This window comes from Rhinopithecus roxellana, chromosome 8 (assembly GCF_007565055.1).
Source record: "Rhinopithecus roxellana isolate Shanxi Qingling chromosome 8, ASM756505v1, whole genome shotgun sequence".
Taxonomy (NCBI): domain Eukaryota; kingdom Metazoa; phylum Chordata; class Mammalia; order Primates; family Cercopithecidae; genus Rhinopithecus; species Rhinopithecus roxellana.
The window spans coordinates 68,267,842-68,291,686 of NC_044556.1; the positions used below are offsets into that span (position 1 = coordinate 68,267,842).

At 39.8% G+C, this 23,845-nt stretch overlaps 1 protein-coding gene and 1 pseudogene across 1 annotated transcript in view; one reads left to right on the forward strand and one right to left on the reverse strand.

Moving 5' to 3' along the window:
- The window catches only part of CENPF (centromere protein F), a 57,074-nt gene extending 43,009 nt beyond the window's left edge, over window positions 1-14,065 (reverse strand). The window contains exons 1-7 of the mRNA XM_030936685.1: window positions 13,923-14,065; window positions 6,864-7,066; window positions 5,760-5,956; window positions 4,858-4,979; window positions 4,335-4,426; window positions 2,620-2,911; window positions 1,309-1,511 (exon numbers count right to left, since the gene is read on the reverse strand). Of these exons, the coding sequence (XP_030792545.1) occupies window positions 1,309-1,511; window positions 2,620-2,911; window positions 4,335-4,426; window positions 4,858-4,979; window positions 5,760-5,956; window positions 6,864-7,025 (1,068 nt within the window). The 5' untranslated portion in view covers window positions 7,026-7,066; window positions 13,923-14,065. The remainder of the gene's footprint in view (window positions 1-1,308; window positions 1,512-2,619; window positions 2,912-4,334; window positions 4,427-4,857; window positions 4,980-5,759; window positions 5,957-6,863; window positions 7,067-13,922) is intronic.
- LOC104669843 lies at window positions 7,383-7,822 on the forward strand (annotated as a pseudogene).
- Window positions 14,066-23,845: the final 9,780 nt, after the last annotated feature.

Consider the following 23,845-nt stretch of genomic DNA (forward strand, 5'->3'; position numbering starts at 1 on the left):
TGTTCCAGCCCTAGGTCTGGAGATTTTTGTCTATTTATCACTGCTCCAGTCCCAGGTCTGGAACAGTGCCTAACATATAGCAGGCAGAAATATCAATACATGTTTGTGAAATGAGTCAGGAAATGAATGAGTAATAGAAAAAAAGAGAAGAAAAGACTGGCTAAAGAGGTAGGCTGGGACCAAAGCAACAACAAGAACAACAACAAAATAACGGGCAAAATAACGGGCTAAGAAGCTTGGCCTCCAAGGGAGTCTTAAGAAGATTCAATGGTGGATGTAGTCATCCCTCAGTATCCATGAAGGACTGGTTCCAGGACTCCCTGCAGATACCAAAATCTGAGGATGCTCAAGTCCCTGATATGAAATGGTATAGTGTTTGCATATAACCTATGCACATATTCCCACGTACTTTAAATCATCTCTAAATTACTTATAATACCTAATACTATGTAAATGCTATGTAAATATTTGTGATAATGTATTTGCTTAGGAAATAATGACAAGAAAAAAAAGTCTGTACATGATCAGTGTGGACAAAGCCATTCTTTGAGAAAGAATCTCACCCTGTCACCCAGGCTGGAGTGCAGTGGCACAATCTCTGCTAACTGCAACCTTTGCCTCCCAGATTAACGCGATTCTTATGCCTAAGCCTCCCAAGTAGCTGGGATTACAGCTGTGCACCACCACATCTGGCTAACGTTTGTATTTGTAGTAGAGACAAGGTTTTGTCATGTGTGCTAGGCTGGTCTTGAATTCCTAGCCTCAAGTGATCTGCGTGCCTCAACCTCCCAAAGTGCAGGGATTCGGGTGTGAACCACGGTGCCTGGCCTTTTATTTTTTTCCCTAAAGACTTAGGATCCATAGTTGACTGAATCCATGAATGCATAACTCATGGATACAATAGACCAACTATATATACATGTAAGAGCCCAAGAGCAGATTAAATCCTATCAAATGTCCTAAAACTCCTCTAAAGTGCCATTAATTTAAGTGCCTATTCTATGTGGCACGCATCATACAAGATGCTGTATATACATTTTCTTTATTCTCTATTACTCCCTGCAACATAAAAAGAGATCAGTGACTTGCCCAACATCACTCAACTGGGAAAGTGCAGTACCAGGCTTGATCCCAGATCCGCCCAACGCTAAAACAGCTTTCTAGTTCAACTGCATCAAGAGTGCCTAGTACATATTAACAAAGAACACTACTGACATTTATTTCACAAACTTATGTATAAAATACTCTTTCCAAATAATTGTATGAAAAGATGTAGATTTCTCCAGTAATTCATGAAAAGTCAAGTACCTTGGTTGACGCCTGGTCATATTGTGCTGTTGTTCTCACTAGTTCATCCCTACATTTGTTCAAAACTTTCTCTTTTTCAATTAATTCCACTTTTGCTTTCTCCAGTTGGAGTTGGAGTTCTTGAAACTTATTCACTTGGCCTTTCATTTCTTTTTCTTGTCCTTGCAGACGTAGTTCCAACTCATTAATCTTGCTTCTTAGCTCTTAAACCACAAACAAAAATCACACTGATTTATATATATCTTGCCCAAAATGTTCATAATTTATCATTTGTTTTATTCTTCTCTGAAATCTTTGATGAAACAAATATTTACACTAAACATAGAAGCTACTTTAATTGGATTTAATTTCAATAGTTAGTTTCTATTGTCATTTGCATTCAAATACTGTATAGAAAGCAGGAGAAGCAGATTTTCTTACATTTTAACAAAGAAACTTGGTGGGGGAAATGTTTTTCTAAAATCATGAATGCTATCTCCTTATTGAGACTGTGAAAAGCACATCACATATGACACCCTTTGTTAAAATTACCATTTGGTTTTACCACACAACAGCAAACTATATTTGTTTGGTGCCCATATTAAGGCAAATCAGTGCTAGGCAGTGAAAAGTTCACCCTCCTATATTCTCTGGTAGTTTTACCTCCACTAAACATCAAGAGTGTGAACCTCCCATACTGCCAAAATTAACAATGATTTTTTTTCCACTTTTTTCCCACATACGCACAACATTGGTTCCAAAGGCATTGGCTATGTGACAGCTCTCACCAGTGAACACTGACAGTGATTTTCAATATATCACAGCACTGGAAATTATCATCTTCTACAGAGTAGATTCCAAAACACCACCTGGTACCCTTGGCTGTCAGCTGCAGCGTGGCACAGCAGCCAAGGTTACAGGTTTGCTCCCATATGGACAACCTGGCAGAGCACAGCAAAGCTGTTCTGCAGACACACACGCAACCTCTGGCCAAAGCTGGTCAGACCACAGGCTGGTTCTGTGGGTCACAAAAGGAGCCAGATGAGAAGCATGGGGAGTGTAAACTGTAACCAACCCACTGGCCCTGCTTCTGGAAAGAAAAGTCAAAGCCTCTCAACCTACTTTAGAGGCTTCCAGGCACCAGCTTTTCAATACAAATAAAAGTACATTCCAACACTATGATGCCTTTTATCATTATTGAAAAGACAGTATGTTGAACACCAACGTGCCTAACAAAACACCTAAGCACTTTACAGGATTAAAAATATCTGGAATCACCTGTGAAATAGCCTCAAGCAAAGTTAATTTAAACTTAACTTAGCTCAATGTTACCTTGATTCTGTACTTTTAATTGCTCCAAAAGATGAGGACTGCTAGAATTGTCAAAGAAACTGCTATTAGCATCTCTTTTCCCTATTAGCAAAGCTGATCGACTTGGAGTCACCTCTTGTTCCCCAGAAAAGTAACATGCAGAGAAATCTCTCCTAATTGGAGTTTTTTGAGAATTAGATGAAAGATGACTTGGGGTCTTCTCTTGCTGCCATGAGAACACAGATGACGAAGCTTGATGCCGGGCAATGTCGCGGTGATTCATGGTGGTTTGTGGAAGAGTCTGGCTTGCTTTCTGTAGAAATAGAATCTTTTTAGAGCCCTTTAAAGATCTTATATACTCAAGGCTATTTATTTTCAGATAGGATATAAAGCCATAATCCCAAAAAGTTAACAGTTGCACTGCACAGCAAGAAAGAACATTCATCAAGTCAAGTAAACCATAAGTCTAATACCCAGTGATGGAATGTTCTAATGCTCGACTTCTTAGCATTGAAGGAATAAGCTACTACCATCTCATGCCCAACCTATTTAAAACAGGCTAAGTCTTGGTATTTATTCTGCATCCTTCTTAGAATCCATTAAACATATGTGAGTATTCACTTTCATTCTGAATTCCAAAACTGGCTTTTCTTTACCTGTCCTTGGTTACCTCCCCTTATAGCTTTGCCCAAAAGAATCAAAGTTAAACATCAGACTAAAGAACTCTTTCAAAATTCTCACATTCCACCATATCACTATCCCAAAAAAATCACATCGAGTGTTTAATATTATGTAATATACATTTGTGGATGATCTACTGCTTTGCATTGTTCTTTCTATGCTTCTCTCTGCCTCCATTCTGACAAATATCAAGACATGGAGGTAAACGCAGCATTAGATTTTTGTAGCAAGCACTTTTTTTACCATAGGAAGAGGGTTAATGTTTACTAGATACTCAGATTTTCCGTAAAATATCTCTAGGAATCAATGTCAAGGGAAGAATTGCTACGAATGACTGAACTGGATGACAAAGCACATGATATTTCTAGGACAAACTAGAGAGTGAGTACTTAATTTTTATTCATCTGATAAGCAATGCCTTTGCTACATATCAGAATCCTAATGGCATCAAAATGAGGGTTAAAGTCATGAAAAGAATAAAAATCGTTAAAGCTCTAAGCTGGAGGTGCTTCTGCATTCTCAGTATTTAAGGTACCTACTTATAAAGTCAGCCTTAAACGGCTTGCTGAATTGTGCCATCTCATCAAGTCCTTATGTTTAGTGGAAAGTCATCCATAAGTGCCAAAGTGGGAATTTTTTTCAGCAAATAACATGTGAACAAAAATGGTAGAGGTAAAATTCAATAGATCAAAAGGACTGTATAGGAAGCAATTGCCTCCAGGTGACAAAGCCAGGCAGGGAGCATCATGACTAATTCTCTGGCCCCACTGTCTCCAAGAATAGCCCTGATCACTAGGTCTTAATAGGGAAATAATTTAGTGGACATTACATGAACATTTAATATTTAGGGATAACTTAACCTCCCCACTCTATTTTACTCACTCCACCCTATTTTTAAAACTAAAAAATAATCACCTCCACTAAGCCCAAAACCTTTTCTCAGTACAAAAAAACACCAGCTCTATGTAAAACAGATTTTTCTCTAACCCTGTTCTATTCTATATCAAAGTATTCTATAACTGCATACTCTATTATAGGGCCCGTAGTTAACTTACTTTAGCCTGCAAGGCTTTAACCTCTGCCTCTAATCTTTTTCGTTCTTCAACCTCTTTATTATATTTCTCTTTTAGATCTTCATACTTGGAACCTAAAACCAGACAATCAAATACAATTTTCTTTCAATCATTGATTCCATGAAGGAATTCACAGATCAACAACGATTTTGATAGTCTAGAAATGAGTATCTTAGTATACCAAGGAGAAACAACATTTTAGTTAGGGAAATAGATCAAACTATTGATCAAATTACCAAATATCAAAATACATAAAAACATAAGTGTATTAAATATTCTGAAATTGAAATATACCACAGAAGGATAAAGTAAAAAGCTTAAAATCTCAATCCAGTAGCTCAACATAATTCAACAGATATGCAAATGAGTATGTAACAAGTGGCTGCAGTTTTTAAACATATAAATTAAAAGTTTAATTCAAAGTTGAATTAATTCATTTATTTTGCAGAATTAAAATCTCAAGCTAAACAAAAAGCTGTCTATACCAAAGAAAAAAATGCATTACCACTATAATATTGACTTGGTGTCAGTGGAGTTGTAAAAATTTTTTGTGGTGTATTGCATGGATTCAGAGAGACATCTGCAGACTGTGCAGCTTGTTGGCTTCTTTCAAGCTCAGATTTACACCTGTTAGAAAAGGACCCAAGAGGCAGACAAATCTGTTAGAGCAAAGGCTACAGAATACCAATGCCTTACATTCCCAGAGAGTAATAAACTTACAAAGAAACCCATCCACTAAGAATTCTTAACCATTTCATTTCAGGCATTTAATAAGGTCTAACTTATGTGCCAGACATAAACACAGTTCTGTGTCTTCAAAGGAACTCAGTCTAGTAAAAGAAACAGAAATATAAACCAATAAGTACAACGTTATAAAGGCTATAAGGAAGATCTATAAGAACCACTATCACAGTGATATAGTTTGGCTGTGTTCCCACCCAAATCTCATCTTGAATCGTAGTTCTCATAATCCCTATGTGTGGTGGGGGTACCCGGTGAGAGGTGATTGAATCATGGGGGCAGTTTTCCCATGCTATGTAACTGGTATTATCATACCATCAAATAATGATAGTATGATAGTACTATTCATTATTGTATTACCCAGTGCCCAACAGTGTCTGAATCATGGTACAGCTCAATAAACATATACTGAATGAATACGTGAGTAATGGAGCAACCATTTGATAAATTTATATCGTACTGAGCTATGCAATGATAAAACAAAATCACTGTTCGTTTGTTTTTAATCTTCCACTCATTCAAGTTACGGCACGGACCGAATCATTACTTCTTCCACCGGGAAAAAAAATTGCAACGTATAATAATTATATTGTTAAAGGAAAAGACAAATGCATCTGATTAATACATACAAACATCATCCCTATAAATACCATCCCAAAATACTACCTTTTAAGTTCCTGTTCCAGTTTTTCTATTTGTTTTTTGCCTGAATTCAGTTGTCCTTCCTGGAAATTCACTTGTGACTCCTTGACTTGAAGTTCATGAGAAATCTTCTGCTTAGTTTTCTCCAGACTTTCACATATTTCCATCAATCTTTGATTCTCCCTTTTCAGGTTTGTACCCTCAGTTTTTTCATTTTCAACCTAATAAGAATTGTTCAGAAGACAATAACTACCCTATTTCGTGAATTTACCAAGTATTATTGGTAGACCTGAATCTAACATTGACTACTAAAATCCTGAGATACAGCTGCAATAAGCCATATGAACACAGAAATTTTAGATGATCACACTTTAAAGCCAATAGATAGGCAACTTCTGTGAAGTCATGTATTAAATCATCTTTGGCCAGACACACCCATCCTAGAAAGGGAGGCTTTACTATCCTTTCAAAAATTAAAAAAATAGGAAATAAATCCTATAAATCTCCCTTAACAATTCATTTTCAAGTTTGGCTGCTAAAACTAGTTATTGTTAGAAACCAGAAAATTCTCCCACAAGCAAAAACCTTTTAGAAGCAATGACTGTATCACTATTTAGTTGGCTAATACAGAGGTAATTTTTTAAAAGTACTGTCTAGTTTTCATTTACTAGACCTGAAAAGGTTGAGGAACACCAAGGTAAAAAGCCCAGTCTAAGAAAGCCACATCCATTTAACTGCAAAATGCTCTAACACTGTCTCCAGATTAGGAGCAGAGACCTTTTGCCTTGTTGCTATACGGTGCAAAAGCAATCCCCAATTCATGGTCCCACACGGAAAGTGAAATGGAATTCGGTAGTGCTAAATATTAGCAGGTAAGCAGAAATGAGGGCAGAATTAGAGAAAATTAAAAACAATTAAAATTAAAATCACTCAAAAAAAAAGAAGGGGATTGGGGCCAGCGTCGGGAGGGCGGGGGTGAAATTACCACCTGAAGATAGCAAAATCATTTTTCTCTAAATGTAAAGAAGATGAAATAATTAATCTAAAAATGAGTGAACAGTTTTAAATACCAGCACTTCTGTGATAATAATGAGTGAACAGCTACAAATACCAGAGCTTCAGGGGTACCTTCTGTTTTTGCTTCTGTAGCGCAGCCTCGAGACTGTCAAGCTGAAACTGCCTTTGCTGCTTTTCCTTCTTCAGTTTGTCAAGCTGTCCTTCAAGCTCTTGAATTTTCTGAAGAGCTCTTGTAGGCAGGCCTTCTTTCCATTCTTCCAAAGCCCAGCTCATTTTGTTCTCCCTTCTTTATTACTCCAACATTTGTAAATAAACTGAAAAGAAAAACCAGACTGTTGGTCTAATCACAGTAAAAGGAAACAAACTCTCAGAAATTAATTAATCTGTCTAACCACCCCTAAAAATCAAGTTTCAAGACCACATTTCAAAAGATAACAAAGTATAAAATCTATCTTCTCCATCCTCTGAAAGGTGGCAACCAATAACTGATTCTTAAGTACATAGTATCCTGCTTGTTTTCCTTTTGCTTTCTGATTTTCTTATTTCTCGGTGTTGACTTCTTATATCACTACCTGCTTTCTATTGCTCAGTTTTTTCATTATACAAAACATGGGGCAACAGCAATGCAAGATGGCAGTCACCACAGTATCAGGAGTAAAAGTCTCTAGAAGTTTCCAACTTTTAGAAGAACTCGAAGAAGGCCAGAAAGGAGTAGGAGATGGCATAGTTAGCTGGGGTTTAAAAGATGACGAAGATCTAGCACAAGATGGACAAGGATGATAACTGGGCCTCCAAGAATGATTTAGGAAAATCACGTATACAGCCTTAAAATAGAATGTAGCCTAAATGCCCAGAAGCACCCTGCCTTTGTAAGATTTGTAACAAAAATTAATATAAATGAGGTTAATAGTTCTAATGGAGTGGTGGACCAAAGAGCTGTATCAGTGCCAGCAAAATGGCAGAATTCATGTAGCATCGAAGTGGTCCTGCAAGAGCTTTAGTACCTAATGATGTCTAAAGAAAATATGAAACTTCTTCAGCTGCCTGAAGGACAGAGTTACAGCAGCTAATCAAAAAGAAAAACCATAGGCCCTTCCCCTTCCCATCCCTCATTCAATTTAAACAGTCTTCATATTATGGACCCCAAAGAACTGGAAAGGAAGCTCCCATTCAAAGGAAATTTATCTTAAAATACTGTAAATTAAAATTTTGTCCATTTGAAATATGTTACTTGTGCTATAACAAATCATCCTGCCATGTGTAACACCCTGTCCACGTATTTGAATTTCTAGGATCAAGAAAGTATATATTTTTATTTTTTTTTTTTGAGACGGAGTCTCGCTCTGTCGCCCAGGCTGGAGTGCAGTGGCCGGATCTCGGCTCACTGCAAGCTCCGCCTCCTGGGTTAACGCCATTCTCCTGCCTCAGCCTCCCGAGTAGCTGGGACTACAGGCGCCCGCCACCTCACCCGGCTAGATTTTTGTCTTTTTTTTTAGTAGAGATGGGGTTTCACCGTGTTAGCCAGGATGGTCTCGATCTCCTGACCTCGTGATCCGCCCGTCTCGGCCTCCCAAAGTGCTGGGATTACAGGCTTCAGCCACCGCGCCCGGCCAAGAAATTGATTCCCATCATAACTGGTGGAGTCCATGTACCTCAACTGTGAAAAGACATATCACAAAATCACCTTGCTGCTGATTAAATGGCCTGGGGTCTCTGCCTTCTCCTGTGGGATTACTGCTGGGTATACGGGGTACTTTGCACCCCTGGTTTCCAAAAAATTGAGAAGAGACTCCTCTCCAACTCATTCTATGAGGCCAGCATCATCCTGATACCAAAATCTGGCAGACACAACAAAAAAAGAAAACTTCAAGCCAATACCCTTGATCAACAACGATGCAAAATTCCTCAACAATATACTTGGAAACCGAGTCCAGCAACACATCAAAAAGTTAATCCACCATGATCAAGCAGGCTTCATCACCAGGATTCACAGTCGGTTGAACATACGCAAATCAATAAATATGATTCATCACATAAGCATAGCTAAAGACAAAAATGACATGATTACCTCATGCAGAAAAGCTTTCATTAAAAATTCAACACCCCTTCATGTTAAAAACTCTCAATAAATTAGGTATTGAAGGAACATACCTCAAAATAATAAGAAGCCATCTATGACAAACCCACAGCCAACATCATACTGAATGGGCAAAAGCTGAAAGCATTCCCCTTGAAAACTGGCACACAAGGCAAGAATGCCCTCTTCCACTACTCCTATTCAATACAGTATTGGAAGTCCTGGCCAGAGCAACCAGGCAAGAGGAAGAAATAAAAGGCATCCAAATAGGAAGAGAGGAAGTCAAACTACCCCTGTTTGCAGACAATGTGATCCTACATCTAGAAAACCCCATAGTCTTGGCCCAAAAGCTCCTTCTGCTGATAAACAACTTTAGCCAACTCTCAGGATATGAAAATCAATATACAAAAACCACGAGCATTCCTATACACCAACAACAGCCAAGCCAAGATCCAAATCAAAAATGCAATCTCATTCACAATTGCCACAATATGAATAAATCACCTAGTAATACAGCTAACCAGGGAGGTGAAAGATCTGTAAAAGAAGAATTAAAAGACTAGACACGGTGGCTCACGCCTGTACTCCCAGCACTTTGGGAGGCCAAGGTGGGCAGATCACCTGAGGTCAGGAGTTAGAGACCAGCCTGGCCAACATGGTGAAACCCCCTCTCTACTAAAAATAGAAAAATTAGCCGGGTGTGGTGGCAGGAGCCTGTAAACCCAGCTACTTGGGAGGCTGAGACAGGAGAATCACTTGAACTTGGGAGGCAGAGGTTGTGGTAAGCTGAGATCGCAGCACTGCACTCCAGCCTGGGCAACAAAGAGCAAAACTCCATCTCAAAAAGAAAAGAATTAGAAAACACTGCTCGAAGAAATCAGAGATGACACAAATGGAAAAACATCCCATGCTCATGAATATGAAGAATCAATATCATTGAAATGGCCATCCTGCCCAAAGCAATTTACAGATTCAGTGCTATCCATATCAAACTACCAAAGACATTGTTCACAGAACTAGAAAAAACTATTTTAAAACTGATATGGAACCAAACACAAGCCCAAATAGCCAAGGCAAGTCTAGGCAAAAAGAACAAAGTTGAGAGCTTCATGTTACTCTACTTCAAACTATACTACAGGGCTACGGTAACCAAAACAGCATGGTACCGGTACAAAAACAGACACATAGAAAAATGGAACACAATAAAGAGCCCAGAAATAAGCCGCACACCTACAACCATCTGATCTTTGACAAAGCTGACAAAAACAAACAATGGGGAAAGGATTCCCTATTCAATAAATGAGATAGCTGGCTAGCCATATGCAGAAGAATGAAACTGGACCCCTTCCTTACACCATATACAAAAATTAATTCAAGATGGATTAAAGACTTAAATGTAAACCTCCAAACTATAAAAACCGCAGAAGACAACCTAGGCAATACCATCCTGGACACAGGAATGGGCAAAGACTTCAAGACAAAGACACCAAGAGCAATCACAACAAAAGCAAAAACTGACAAATGGGATCTAATTAAACTGAAGAGCTTCTGCACAGCGAAAGAAACTCAACAGAGTGAACAGACACCCTACAGAATGGGAGAAAATATTTACAAACTATGCATCTGATAAAGGTCTAATATCCAGCATCTACAAGGAACTTAGACAAATTTACAAGATAAAAACAACAACCCCATTAAAAAGTGGGCAAAGGACATGAACAGACACTTTTCTAAAAAAGAAAATACATGTGACTAACAAGCATATGAAAAAAAGTTCACTATCACTGATCATTAGAGAAATGCAAATCAAAACCACAATGAAATACCATCTCACACCAGTCAGAATGGCTATGATTAAAAAGTTAAAAAATAACAGATGCTGGCCAAGTTGCGAAGGGAACACTTATACACTGTTGGTGGGAGTGTAAATTAGTTCAACCATTGTGGAAAGCAGTATGGCAATTCCTCAAAGAGCTAAAAACAACTACCATTCAACCCAGCAATCTCATTCCTGGGTATATACTCAGAGGAATGTAAATCATTCAACCGTAAAGACACACAGTGTATCATGCCTGTAATCCCAACAGTTTGGCAGGCCAAGGCAGGCGGATAACCAAGCTCAGGAGTTCAAGAACAGCCTGGGCAACATGGCGAAATCCCATATCTACTTAAAATTTAAAAAAGGCACATGCACACACAAATGTTCATTGCAGCACTGTTCACAATAGCAAAGACATGGAATCAACCTAAATGCCCATCAATGACAGATTGGATAAACAAAATGTGGTACATATATACCATGGAATACTATGCAGCCATAAAAAAGAATGAGATCATGTTTTTTGCAGGAACATGGATGGAATTAGAGGCCATTATCCTTAGCAAACTAATGCAAGAACAGAAAACCAAATGAATACAAAGAAGGGAACAACAGACACTGAGGCCTCCTTGAGGGTGGAGAGTTGGAGGAGGAAGAGCAGCAGAAAAAATATCTATTGAGTATTAGGCTTAGTACCTGGGCAACAAAATAATCTGTACAACAATCCCCCATGACATGAGTCTACCTATATAACAAACCTGCATGTGTACCCCCGAACCAAAAATAGAAGCTAAGAAAAAAATAATATTTTGCCATAAGGTTTTCAGGTGAAATAGGTCCTATAAACAAAGAAAATGCATGACAAGGTACTCTGCAAATGCTCCTCTTTCCCTCTTCACATTGTTAATTACCACTCACACTTTGTCCCTCTTCCTCTGGGAAACTTTTCTGAGATCCTTGACCCAGCCATAGTTTCCCATCATAGTTACTCACAGCACAGGTAGCCCATCTCCTTCCAAGCAGTTATCATTTTTTAATAATGAATGTACGCATGAATGAAGAGCAAATGCCATATTAGTACTAGAATCATTCCAAAAGGTGGTAAAGTCATGTTCCAGACAGACACTGACCAGGAAAGACATATACAATACAAAGTTAGCAATTCAAAGCGGATTCAATTCTAGCAGCCACTTACAAGATGTATGACCTTGGGCAAGTCTTGTTTCCCTTGTTTGTAAAACGACGATAATGATGGTGACTTCCTAAGGCCTTAGAAACAGTATCACCTGGTAAGCTTTCCATATATGTTAGCTATTACATACTTTTTAAAAACACTTTTTCACTTGTATATTTCAGCCTATGGTACAAAGGGTGAAGTGGCCTACCTCCTTCTCAGCCACATCTTAGGAAACAGAAATCAGCTGGAAGAAAAGTATGGCAACTGTCCTTTATTTTAGCCTTCAGAACATAAATAAAAGAAAAATCATTCATTTTCCAGTTACTTAGGCAAGAGTTTGAGAATTTGGTTTTTTACTAAATAAAGTTAACGGCCATTTTCATGGTTTTTTTCAATCGATTTTATCAATGAAACTTTTAATCAAAACAATAAGCAGTTCATGAAAGTACTAAGAAAAATCAGAAAAAAATTAAGAAGGAGAAGCAAAGGTCTTGGACAACATCGAAGTTGGATATCAAAGGCTTGGAAAGCTGTGTTTTGCTACCAGTTTAATTTTTTTTTTTTTTCTAGTTCTCAGTTATTGGAACATAGCATCTTATACTCCACTCCCATTTATCCCAAAACTACTGAAAGGAGTCACATGCCTCTCAACCAACAAAGGACAACTGACCCTGTCTCAACGTCCTCCATTCCAATCTAGTTTGTCAGGAGTCAGAGAACTATACCCCAGAGACACACAACTGTAATTGCCCTAAACAATTCAGCCAGCCACTGAAGTCATTACATCAAGATTCTATAGCCGACAGAATATAAAAAGGAGGAATTTAGAAAGATGATTAGAAAGTGAGGGGAATAAACATAAAGAAGATTGGCAAGCTGAATGCTTTTCCATTCCAAAGTCTAAGACATAGAGCAATATAGATGTAGACCAAGCTAATTATGATTAGAGCAGATTTGGGCCCATTAAAGCATCAGTTATCAGCCACCTGTATTGGGCCACTGGGGCAAAAGAACAACAAAAAAAATAAACCTCACAAGTTTACTTTTGAGGAACAGGGAATCGAGGTGGGGAGTGAAGAAAAGCCCTAGTTGAAGGTTCCTGCATGGATGCATTGTCCTTTCCAGAAAATGCTGTATCTTTGTACCTTAAATACGTGGAGGACACTCTTCATGCCCGAACTACACAGTCCCTTAAAGTCCCCAAGGAAGCTCTTGTGTGACCTCTTCCTGCCCCACCTCCACCACAGCTTTCCCGTCGTCAGAATTCCCACCTCCTCTAAAAAGCCAGAGCCCGCGTGCAATGTACCAAGACTGGGTCCGAGAATGATAACCCTGCCTTCTCCTCTAGAACAGGCTCCTCAAGGACACGACCCATGCCTTCTGTTTCTGGGTCCTCATTACACAGCAGAGCCGGGCACACAGGCGCGTTCAAATAAATGTGAACGGGAAGGCCGGGCGTGGTGGCTAACAAGCTTGTAATCCTGGCACTCAGAGAGGCCGAGGCAGGAGGATCCCTTGAGCCCAGAGATTCCAAACCAGCCTAGGCAACACAGGGAGACCTACCTCTATTTAAAAAAAAAAAAAAAAATGTGGACGGGAGAAAGAAGAGAGGGGAAAGAGAAATGCTAGCGTAACTAACCATAGGCACCCCACGTCGCCGCCCAGATCAAAACCCAAGCTTACATCATCTACTCAATAAACCAAAGGACCGGGGCCCGAATTTCAATAAGGTTGGTTACGGGACTGGGAAGGCAGCTTGGAAATACCTAGTCATCTCCACTTTTTTTAAGGAGGAAGAAAATGATCCTCTAAAGTGAGAGTTCGTGACCGAGTAGGATCTGGGACACTAATCCAAGACCAGCTTGAACCCAAGCAGAGGGGCGCCGACACCCCTACGAACCACATCCCGGGGCGGATTCTCCAGTTCCGTCGGGTGGGAGGGGGCGGACCCCGGCACCTACAGGGCCGGGAAAGTGATCCCAGAGGCCTCCCCGCCCAGTATCCGCCAGCAAAAAGCCACGGGCACCCCCACGCCGCCCGCCCGCCGCCCGCCGCCCGCTGCCAGGACCAGGATCCGGACCCAGTCAGGACGCTCACCTTGCTATCCTGGAAGGAAAAACAACCTCTCGGAGAGTCCAGTCCTGGTGCGGCTTCCGCAGGCTGGAGCCCAGAGCCTAATTCAAACTGCCCGCAGCCGCCACCGGTTCCCGATTCGCCCGCTTCTGGTCTCAACCAAACTTACCTCCAAGACTATTGGTCACTCTAAGTAGCTGTGAACCAATCGGCGCCTGCGCACTCAGACTACCGCCTCTGATTGGCCCTTTCGAATGGATTTTAAAAACAAGACCTCTACTGGAAGTGCCTGCGCCGGAGTTACTGTTCTCTTTTGTTGTTGCGGGGAGAGAGAGAGCACGTGCTTTTGCTGATGCTAGACGCGGTTTTGGACCGCTATTTCCGCAAGTCAGGGAATGCGCCAGCTGATTAGGAAGGCGTGGTCTATCGCCTACAGCCAGGGGAACTGTGCTGCCTGGTGAAACCCCTTTTAAACTGCACGTACCAATCTACTTATTTATTAAATGTAAATTTAGGACATAGATACTAGGTGCTGTGTTTGTCATGCATTCTTTATCCGATGTCGTTCTTAGCAATTCTTTGAGGAAAGTATTATCCTCATTTTATTAAAAAGTTAACAGGCTCATAGAAGCTAAGTACAGTAATTTGAAATTGCATCTAGGCAATGCAGGATGTCGCTCTTAAATGCTGTAGTTTATGGATCATATTTCTAAGAGGTGATTCTGAACATCTATTTTCCAGGATTGAGGTGTGGGGGGAGGATACTGCATCAGAATTTAAAATTCAGGCCGGGCGCGGTGGCTCAAGCCTGTAATCCCAGCACTTTGGGAGGCCGAGACGGGCGGATCACGAGGTCAGGAGATCGAGACCATCCTGGCTAACCTGGTGAAACCCCGTCTCTACTAAAAAATACAAAAAAAAACTAGCCGGGCGAGGTGGCGGGCGCCTGTAGTCCCAGCTACTCGGGAGGCTGAGGCAGGAGAACGGCGGGAACCCGGGAGGCGGAGCTTGCAGTGAGCCGAGATCGCGCCACTGCACTCCAGCCTGGGCGACAGAGCGAGACTCCGTCTCAAAAAAAAAAAATAAAAAATAAAAAAATAAAATAAAATTCAGAAGGATCTTCAAAACAGGGTGTAATGCTTTTCGTGAAGCCCACTAGTTTTCTATGTATTTTATATACTTGTTTTATTTCCCTATTAAACTATAAATAAGCTTCTAAAGGCAGAAGCAAAACAATTGATTGTTAAAGTAATAGATCTCTAGTGCTGTTGTCTTCCTCAATAGGTACCAAACTTTCCAGCACCCTGTCTTTACCTTTCGTTAGACTGTTCCTGCAGTACCCAATTCAAGTGTCACTTTTTTTTATAAAACCTCCCTAATCCCACCCACTCCTTAGAGATAATTGTTTCCTAGACCTTTCCTAGAACTTGCAAACTTCATGTTTAGGATTTTCACCATGTCTTGTCTTGTATTTATGTCTACGTCTGACTCCCCCATCAGACTCAAACATTCCTTTATAGTAAAATCTGTTTTAATTCATTTTTGCATCCCTAGTAACTTTGCACATAGTAATTTAAAATCCAGATCCTCTTGGGAGATAAAACTGCTATTTGAGGAAAGGCCTTGTTCTTACTACCTTCTACCTTCGAATCCCCAAAGGGAGGGGAGAGAGCAGGTAGGGGAGGAAAACTTTTGTCAGACATTGCCATGATCAGTCTAGTGTCTGGTAGTTTTAGAATTTGAACAAAATTCTGTCTGGCTCCAACACAAATTACAACTCCATTGCTTCCCAGAGTAACTATTAAATTGCGTATAGGCTGCTTAAGGAAAAATAAAGAGCTAGAAAGATAATAGAGGATTTTTTTAAGGTTTGAATAAGAAATTTGCATTTACTATTCATTCATTCATTCTTCAGCAGATAATCTATTGAGTGGCCACTGTATAGTCAAGCCTTGTGCTTCATTTTTCTACAATGAACAATAAAGAAATACATTCACTTCTTGAACAAGGGAAATACAGGATGGATACCATTCTAGTAACTCCTGTGATATTTCTCTGACGTTAATTTTATGCTTCCCTTCCCTCCCTTTATTTTTCCCCCAGTTTGCTTGTTCGTTTTGTAGGGGGAGAATCCCATCCAACCAGACATAGATGTCCTCTAAGAGTCCATTTTTGGCTCTCTGCTCTTCTCTTTTTAAGTCCCTTCCCTCAGTGAGCCAGTCTACTCTCTCTGGACTGTTCATCCACTACCTCAATCTTCTGACTGTGGATCAGTGTCTTTGAGTCTTCCCATCTTTTCTACAGATTAGACTGCAGGATCCATCACTGAAATCACTCTTTTGCCAGTGTCCTCAGCTCCCTTGCCTCTTGTTCTTTCTATCTCCCAAACTTGTGTGTGTGCAAATGTCCATATCATCCCATGGTACACTATTGCTGCAGAATGGGGTGGAAAAAAATCCCAGCACTGTGCAAATACTTTAAATGTAGGACGTCTAACTGGGCCTCAATGCTTCTCCACAGCCCTTTCTGCCAGTTCCAGGATTTTTCTTTTTTTTTTTTTTTTTTTTGAGACGGAGTCTCGCTCTGTCCCCACAGCCCTTTCTGCCAGTTCCAGGATTTTTCTTTTTCTTTTTTTTTTTTTTTTTGAGACGGAGTCTCGCTCTGTCGCCCAGGCTGGAGTGCAGTGGCGCGATCTCGGCTCACTGCAAGCTCCGCCTCCCGGGTTCCCGCCGTTCTCCTGCCTCAGCCTCCCGAGTAGCTGGGACTACAGGCGCCCGCCACCTCGCCCGGCTAGTTTTTTTTTGTATTTTTTAGTAGAGACGGGGTTTCACCAGGTTAGCCAGGATGGTCTCGATCTCCTGACCTCGTGATCCGCCCGTCTCGGCCTCCCAAAGTGCTGGGATTACAGGCTTGAGCCACCGCGCCCGGCCCAGTATTTTTCTAATCTCCTACAACAACCATCTCCATTCTAACTCTCAGAAGATGACCTTATTTTCTAGTTCACAGAAAACATAAGATGTCTGACAGGAACACCTTCAACTTTCTGACACCCAAATCTGCAAATGTGCGAAAATCTATACCCATTCTTACCTCCTTTCTTCCTGTTACAGCCATGGGAAATGTCTTTCTGACTACTCCTAAAACTGAACAGTCATACTGTGTTTTGAGGCAACTTGCTTCTCAGGGACTTCACTCCCCCAATTATGCACTTGTAAACAAGAATCTGTAACTGCTTCTACCTTCCTAAGTCTTCCTAATAGCACTTAAACTGCTCAAATATTTCCCTTTCAAAAGAAACATTTTCTCAATCTCACGCTCCCTTGAAGGAATCATCCTATCTCTCCTCACATTCCATTTGAAGGAATCATCCTATCTCTCCTCACATTCCATTTCCTTTTTAGGTTTGATTAAATAAGTTGCGATACTAATTTTCATCAATTATTTTTCTCCAAAAATAACCCACGAGTACTTTCAATAAATGAGAGCTGTCCCTATAGCTGCATCATGAAGACAATATAATCTATTATTTTAAGCACCAGTTTACTTTTCATTTCATACTATTTTTCAGCTTATTAGAACTATAAATATTTTATAATTACACAGTTTTATTTTGTTTTTATCTGTTCTGAAAATTTTTTTTCTTGAGACAGAGTCTGGCTCTGTCGCCCAGGCTAGAGTGCAGTAGCACAATCTCGGCCCACTGCAACCTCTGTCTCCTGGGTTCAAGCGATTCTCCTGCCTCAGCCACCCAAATAGCTGGGATTACAGGCACGCACTACCACGCCCAGCTAATTTTTGTATTTTTAGTAGAAACGAGGTTTCACTCGTTGGCCAGGCTGGTCTCAAACTCCTGATCTCAAGTGATCCACCCGCCTAAGCCCCCAAAAGTGCTGGGATTACAGGTGTGAGCCACCCTGCCCGGCCTGAAAAGCTGTATCTTTATTTATTTATTTATTTATTTATTTATTTATTTATTTATTTATTTATTTTTGAGACAGAGTCTTGCTCTGTCGCCAGGCTGGAGTACAATGACACAATCTCTGCTCACTGCAACCTCCGCCTCCCGGCTTCAAGTGACTCTCCTGCCTCAGCCTCCTGAGTAGCTGGGACTTCAGGCGCGCACCACCACACCCAACTAATTTTTGTATTTTTAGTAGAGACGGGGTTTCACCATGTTGGCCAGGCTGGTCTCGAACTCCTGACCTCGTGATCTGCCCACCACAGCCTCCCAAAGTGCTGGGATTACAGACGTGAGCCACCACGCCTGGCCGAAAATATTTTGTCTTAAAAAAAAAAAAAAAAAAAAAACTTCAAAAAGATATACGTTACATAAAATAAAATACACTCATTTTAAGTGCATAGTGCAATAAATTTTGAAAAATGTATTCGCCTCTATTAACACCACCAAAATAAGAACATAAACATTTCTTGACATTACAGGTATCTTTATACCCCTTTCCAGTTATGTACTCCAGGAACTCCCAGACACAGGCAACCATTGATCTGTTTTCTGTCACTAATAAATTCATATTTTCCTAGAGTTTAATATAAGTGGAATTACAGTGTATACTCTTTTATGTCAGTTTCTTCATTATTATTTTTTTTTATTTCTGAGACAAGAGTCTCGTACTGTTGCCCAGGCTGGAGTGCCGTGGTGCGATTTCGGCTCACTGCAAGCTCTGCCTCCCAGATTCACGCCATTCTCCTGCCTCAGCCTCCTGAGTAGCTGGGACTACAGGCGCCCGCCACCACGCCAGCTAATTTTTTTGTGTGTTTAGTAGAGACAGGGTTTCACCATGTTAGCCAGGATGGTCTAGGTCTCCTGACCTCATGATCCACCCACCTCGGCCTCCCTAAGTGCTGGGATTGCAGACATGAGCTACCGTGCCTGGCCTTATGTCTGTTTCTTTTACTCAGCATAATGTTTTAGAGACACATCCTTGTTTGTTGCACATAACGGTTTTTTTTTTTTAATTTCTTAGTAGTGTTTATTTGCATGGATATACAATTGGTGTATCCGTTCACTTGTTGATTTGTATTCATATTGTTTCCAGCTTGAAGCTTTTATGAATGAAAGCTTCTATTGACTTTCATGTAGAAGTCTTTGCATTGACATAGGTTTTCATTTATCCTGGGAAACACATAAAGTGAAATTGCTGGGTCAAGTAAATAAATGGGAGCGGGCGTTGTGGCTCACGCATGTAATCCCAACACTTTGGGAGGCCGAGGCGGGCAGATCACTTGAGATCAGGAGTTCGAGACCAACCTGGCCAATATGGTGAAACCCCATCTCTACTAAAAATACAAAAATTAGCCCGGCATGGCAGTGCACGCCTGTAATCCCAGCTACTTGGGAGTCTAAGGCAGGAGAATCGCTTGAACCTGGTAGGCGGAGGTTGCAACGAGCCGAGATTGTGCCACTGCACCCCAGCCTGGGCAAAAAAGAATGAGACTGTGTCTCAAAAAAAACAAAAAACAAAACAAACAAAAACAACAAATAGTAAGTAGATATTTAACTTTTTAAGAAATGTCCAAAATCCTTTCCAAATCTTACATTCCCATAATGTATGAATGTTCTAGCAGATCCACATCCTCGCCAGCACATGGTGTGTCTGTCTTTTCAACGTATGCCAATCTAATTGATGTGAATGTTATCTCACGGTGAACTTAGTTTTATTTCTGTGATGACTAATGATGTTGAACATCTTCTGATGTGCTTATTGGCTGGTTGTATATTTTCTTTTGTAAGTGTCTGTTAAAATCTTTTGCCTATATGTTTACTGAGTTATCTTCTGTGATTTCTCATATATCTGGATACAAGGCCTATATCACATATATGTTTTACAAAAATTTTCTCCCAGTCTATTGCTTGTCTTTTTAATTTCTCAATGATGTCTTTCATAAAACACAAACTTAATTTTGATGGACTCTCATGATTCACTTTTCTCTCTCACGCATCATGCTTTTTGTGTGTCTTATCTAAGAAATCTTCACTTTTACCTAGTTTGCAAAGACCTTCTCTCATGTTTTCTCCTGGAAGTTTTATAATTTGAAATTTTACATTTAAGTCTGTGATCTATTCGAGTAAATTTTTGTGTATGGTGTGAAATAAAAGTTAAAGTTTATATATTTTCCCATATAGAGATCTAGTTGTTCTGACACCATTTGTTACAAAAATTATCCTTTCCCCACTGAATTACCTCAGCACCTTTATTAAAAATTAATTGACCATATAAACATAGATCTACTTTTGCCTTTGTATTCTGTTCCACTGATCTATATGTCTTATCTTTACGTCTGTATCACACTGTATTTATCACTGTAGCTTGATGATAAGTCAAGAAATTGGGTAATGTAAGTCTTCCAATGATGATCTTCTTCAAAATGGTATTGTCTATTCTAGAGCCCTTACTTTTCATAAAAATTCAGAATAAAATGAGAATATTAATTTTCCCAAAAGCCTCCTGGGATTTTGACAGGGATTACTTTGAATCTATAGATCAGTTTGGAGAACCTAAGAATATTGTGCCTTCTGACTCAGACATCATACATCTCTTCCATTATTTAAGTCTTCTGAATGACACTTCTCTTAACAGTGTTTTGTAATTTTCAGTGTACATATATATTTTGTTATATTTATTCCTAAGTATTTCATGTTTTTGCATGCCATTGTCAGTGGGTTTTTTAATTTCACTTTTCAGCATTTTGTGGCTTGTAAATAGAAATCAATTTATTTTTGTAAAATGACCTTGTATCTTTTAAGCTTGCTAAACTCTCTTGTATTAATTGATAGGGTTGTTGTATAAACAATAGAAATGTCTTGTCTCACAGTTCTGGAGGCTAAAAGTGCAGAATCTAGGTTCTTGGGCTGGGCACAATGGCTCACTCCTGTAATCCCAGCACTTTGGGAGGCCAAGGCAGGCAGATCACCTGAGGTCAGGGGTTCGAGACCAGCCTGGCCAACATGGTGAAACCCCGTCTATACTAAAAATACAAAAATTAGCCAGGTGTGGTGGCAGGCACCTGTAATGCCAGCTACTCAGTAGGCCGAGGCACGAGAATCACTTGAACCCAGGAGGCGGAGGTTGCAGTGAGCCGAGATCATGCCACTACACTCCAGCTTGGCTAACAGAATAAGACTTCATCTCTGTGGGGGCGGGGGAAAGAATCTAGGTTTTGGGAGGACTGGTTCCCTATCAGGGCTATGAGGGAAAGATCTGCTCTAGGTGTCTCTCTCTGGCTTGCAGATGGCCATCTTCACATTCATGTGGCATTCTCCCTGTATGCATGTCTGTTTCATAATGTCCCCTTTTTATAAGGACTCCAGAAATAGTGGATTAGGGCCCAACCTAGTGACCTCATTTTAACTCTGTAAAGCCCCTATCTCCAAATAAAGTCACATTCTGAAATACTGGGGACTAGGAGTTCAATATATACATTGGGGGAATGGAGGAGCACAACTGAACCCATAATCTCTCTTTATAGTTCTAGTAGCTTTTTTGTAGATTGATTAGTATTTTCTACATGTTATCTGTGAATCAACACAGTTTTACTTCTTTCTTTCCAACCTGTGTGCTTCCTATTTGTTTTTCTTCCCTATTTTCACAGGGTAGGACCTCAAGCATAATGTTGAATAAATGTTATGAGAGTCCCCATCTTTTTTGTCCTCCTGTTATTAAAGAAAAGCATTTGATCTTTCAGCACTAATAGCTGTAGTTTTTTATAGATGCCCTTTATCCGACTGAGGAAGTTTCCTTCCATTCCAGTTTGTTGAATTCTTATCATAATTAGATGTTGGATTTTATCAAATGACTTTTCTGCATCTATTTAGATAACCACAGAGTAGTTCTTTTTTAGTTGATTAATATGAAGATTTCATTGTTTGATTGTCAAATGTTAAAATAACCTTGTGTTTCTGTTATATGTCTGACTTGGTCATAGTGTATTATCCTTCTTATATATTGATGGATTTTATTTGGTAATATTTGTTGATTTTTGTAACTATGTACAGGTAAGACATTGGTTCATATTTTTCCTTCTAATTATGTCATTAAGCATGATTACAAACTGCTCTGGTTTACGTATCAGATATATATATATCTAGATATAGATATAGATATAGATATAGATATAGATATAGATATTTTAAGATGGAGTCTGGCTCTGTCACCCAGGCTGGAGTGTAGTGGCACCATATTGGCTCACTGCAACCTCCACCTCCCAGGATCAAGTGATTCTCCTGCTTCAGACTCCTGAGTAGCCAGGATTACAGGCATGTGCCTGGCTAATTTTTGTATTTTTAGTAGACACAAGGTTTCACCATGTTGGCCAGGCTGGTCTCGAACACCTGACCTCAAATGATCCACCCACCTTGGCCTCCCAAAGTACTGGGATTACAGGTGTGAGCCACCACACCCAGGCTCTGGTATAATCTGACCTCATAAAATTAGTTGAGAAGTGTTTCCTCCTCATGCCTTTTCTGAAAGAGTTTGTGTAGAATTGGTATCATTCATTCCTTAGTGCTTGAGCCTAGAATTTTCTCTGTGGGGGGTCTTAATTAGAAATTAAATTTTTTGCTAAGAGCAATGGCTCATGCCTGTAATGCCAACACTTTAGGAAGCCAAGGCATGAGGACAGGTTAGGACCAGGAGTTTAAGACCAGCCTGCGCAACATAGCAAGACCCTGTCTCTACAAAATCAAAAACACTTAGATGGGCATGGTGGCAGGTACTTGGGAGGCTGAGGCAGGATCTTCGCTTGGGCCCAGAAGTTTGAGGCTGCAGTGAGCTGTGGTAATGCTAAAGCACTCCACTGGGGCAACAGAGAAAGATCCTGTCTCAAAAAGAAAGAGAGATAAATTAAATTTTGTAATTGCAAAAGGGTTTTTTGAATGTTCTATTTTATTTTACACAGTTTTAGTAGGTTCTGTCCTTCAAAGCTTTTTTCTATTTTATCTGTGTTGTCAAAATTATTGGTACCTTGTTTTTTAGATTATTCTATTATCCTTTTAAGCCTTGTAATATGTAATGTTCTCTCTTTCATCCCTGATGCTGGTAATTTGTGTTCTCTCCACCCACTTCCCTCTCATCATTCAGCTTAAATTTTACTAACTTCATGGATCTTTTCAAAGAACCAATTTTTAATTTTATTGATTTATGTATATAAGATGGTCCATTTTCTATTTTATTGATTTCTGTGCTTATCTTTTTTTCTTTTTTTACTAGCTACTTAAGCTGGAAGCTTAAATAACCGATTTTAGATCTTTCTCTTTTTTCTAATATAAATATTTTAGCTTTACCTGACCCCCAAAATTTGTTTGTTGTCTTTTCCCCATTTTCCCCGCTTAGAAACGGGTCTCACTGCGTAGTGACGTGATCATAGCTCATGACAGCCTGGACCTCCTGGCTCGAGCAATCCTTCCACCTCAGCCTCCTGAGTAGCTAGGACTACAGGCACACGCCACCACGCTCAGCTAAGCTTTTTACTTTTCATAGAGATGGAGTCTCACTGTGTTGCCCAGGTTGGTCTCAAACTCTAGGTCTCAAGCTATCATCATGCCTCAACCTCCCAAAAGTGCTGGGATTACAGGCGTCAGCCACAACTCGCTCGTATTTTCATTTGTATTCAGTTTTAAATATTTTCTAACTTCTCTTATGATTTATTTGACCTGTGTATTATTTCAAAGTATAAGGTTTAATTACCAAATATTTGTAAATTTCCTAGATATTTTTCTATTGTAAATCTTAATTTAATTCTGTTGTGATTAAAGAACATGCTCTGCATGGTCCCAATCACTTTAAATTTAATGAGACTTAACCAAGTCTCAGTATATTGTCAAGCTTACTGCGTATTCCCGATGCCCTTGGGAAAATGTATATTTTACATTTTGTGTATGAAGTGTTCTATAAATATCAATTATGTCAATCTTGCATTCTCTATCATTATGA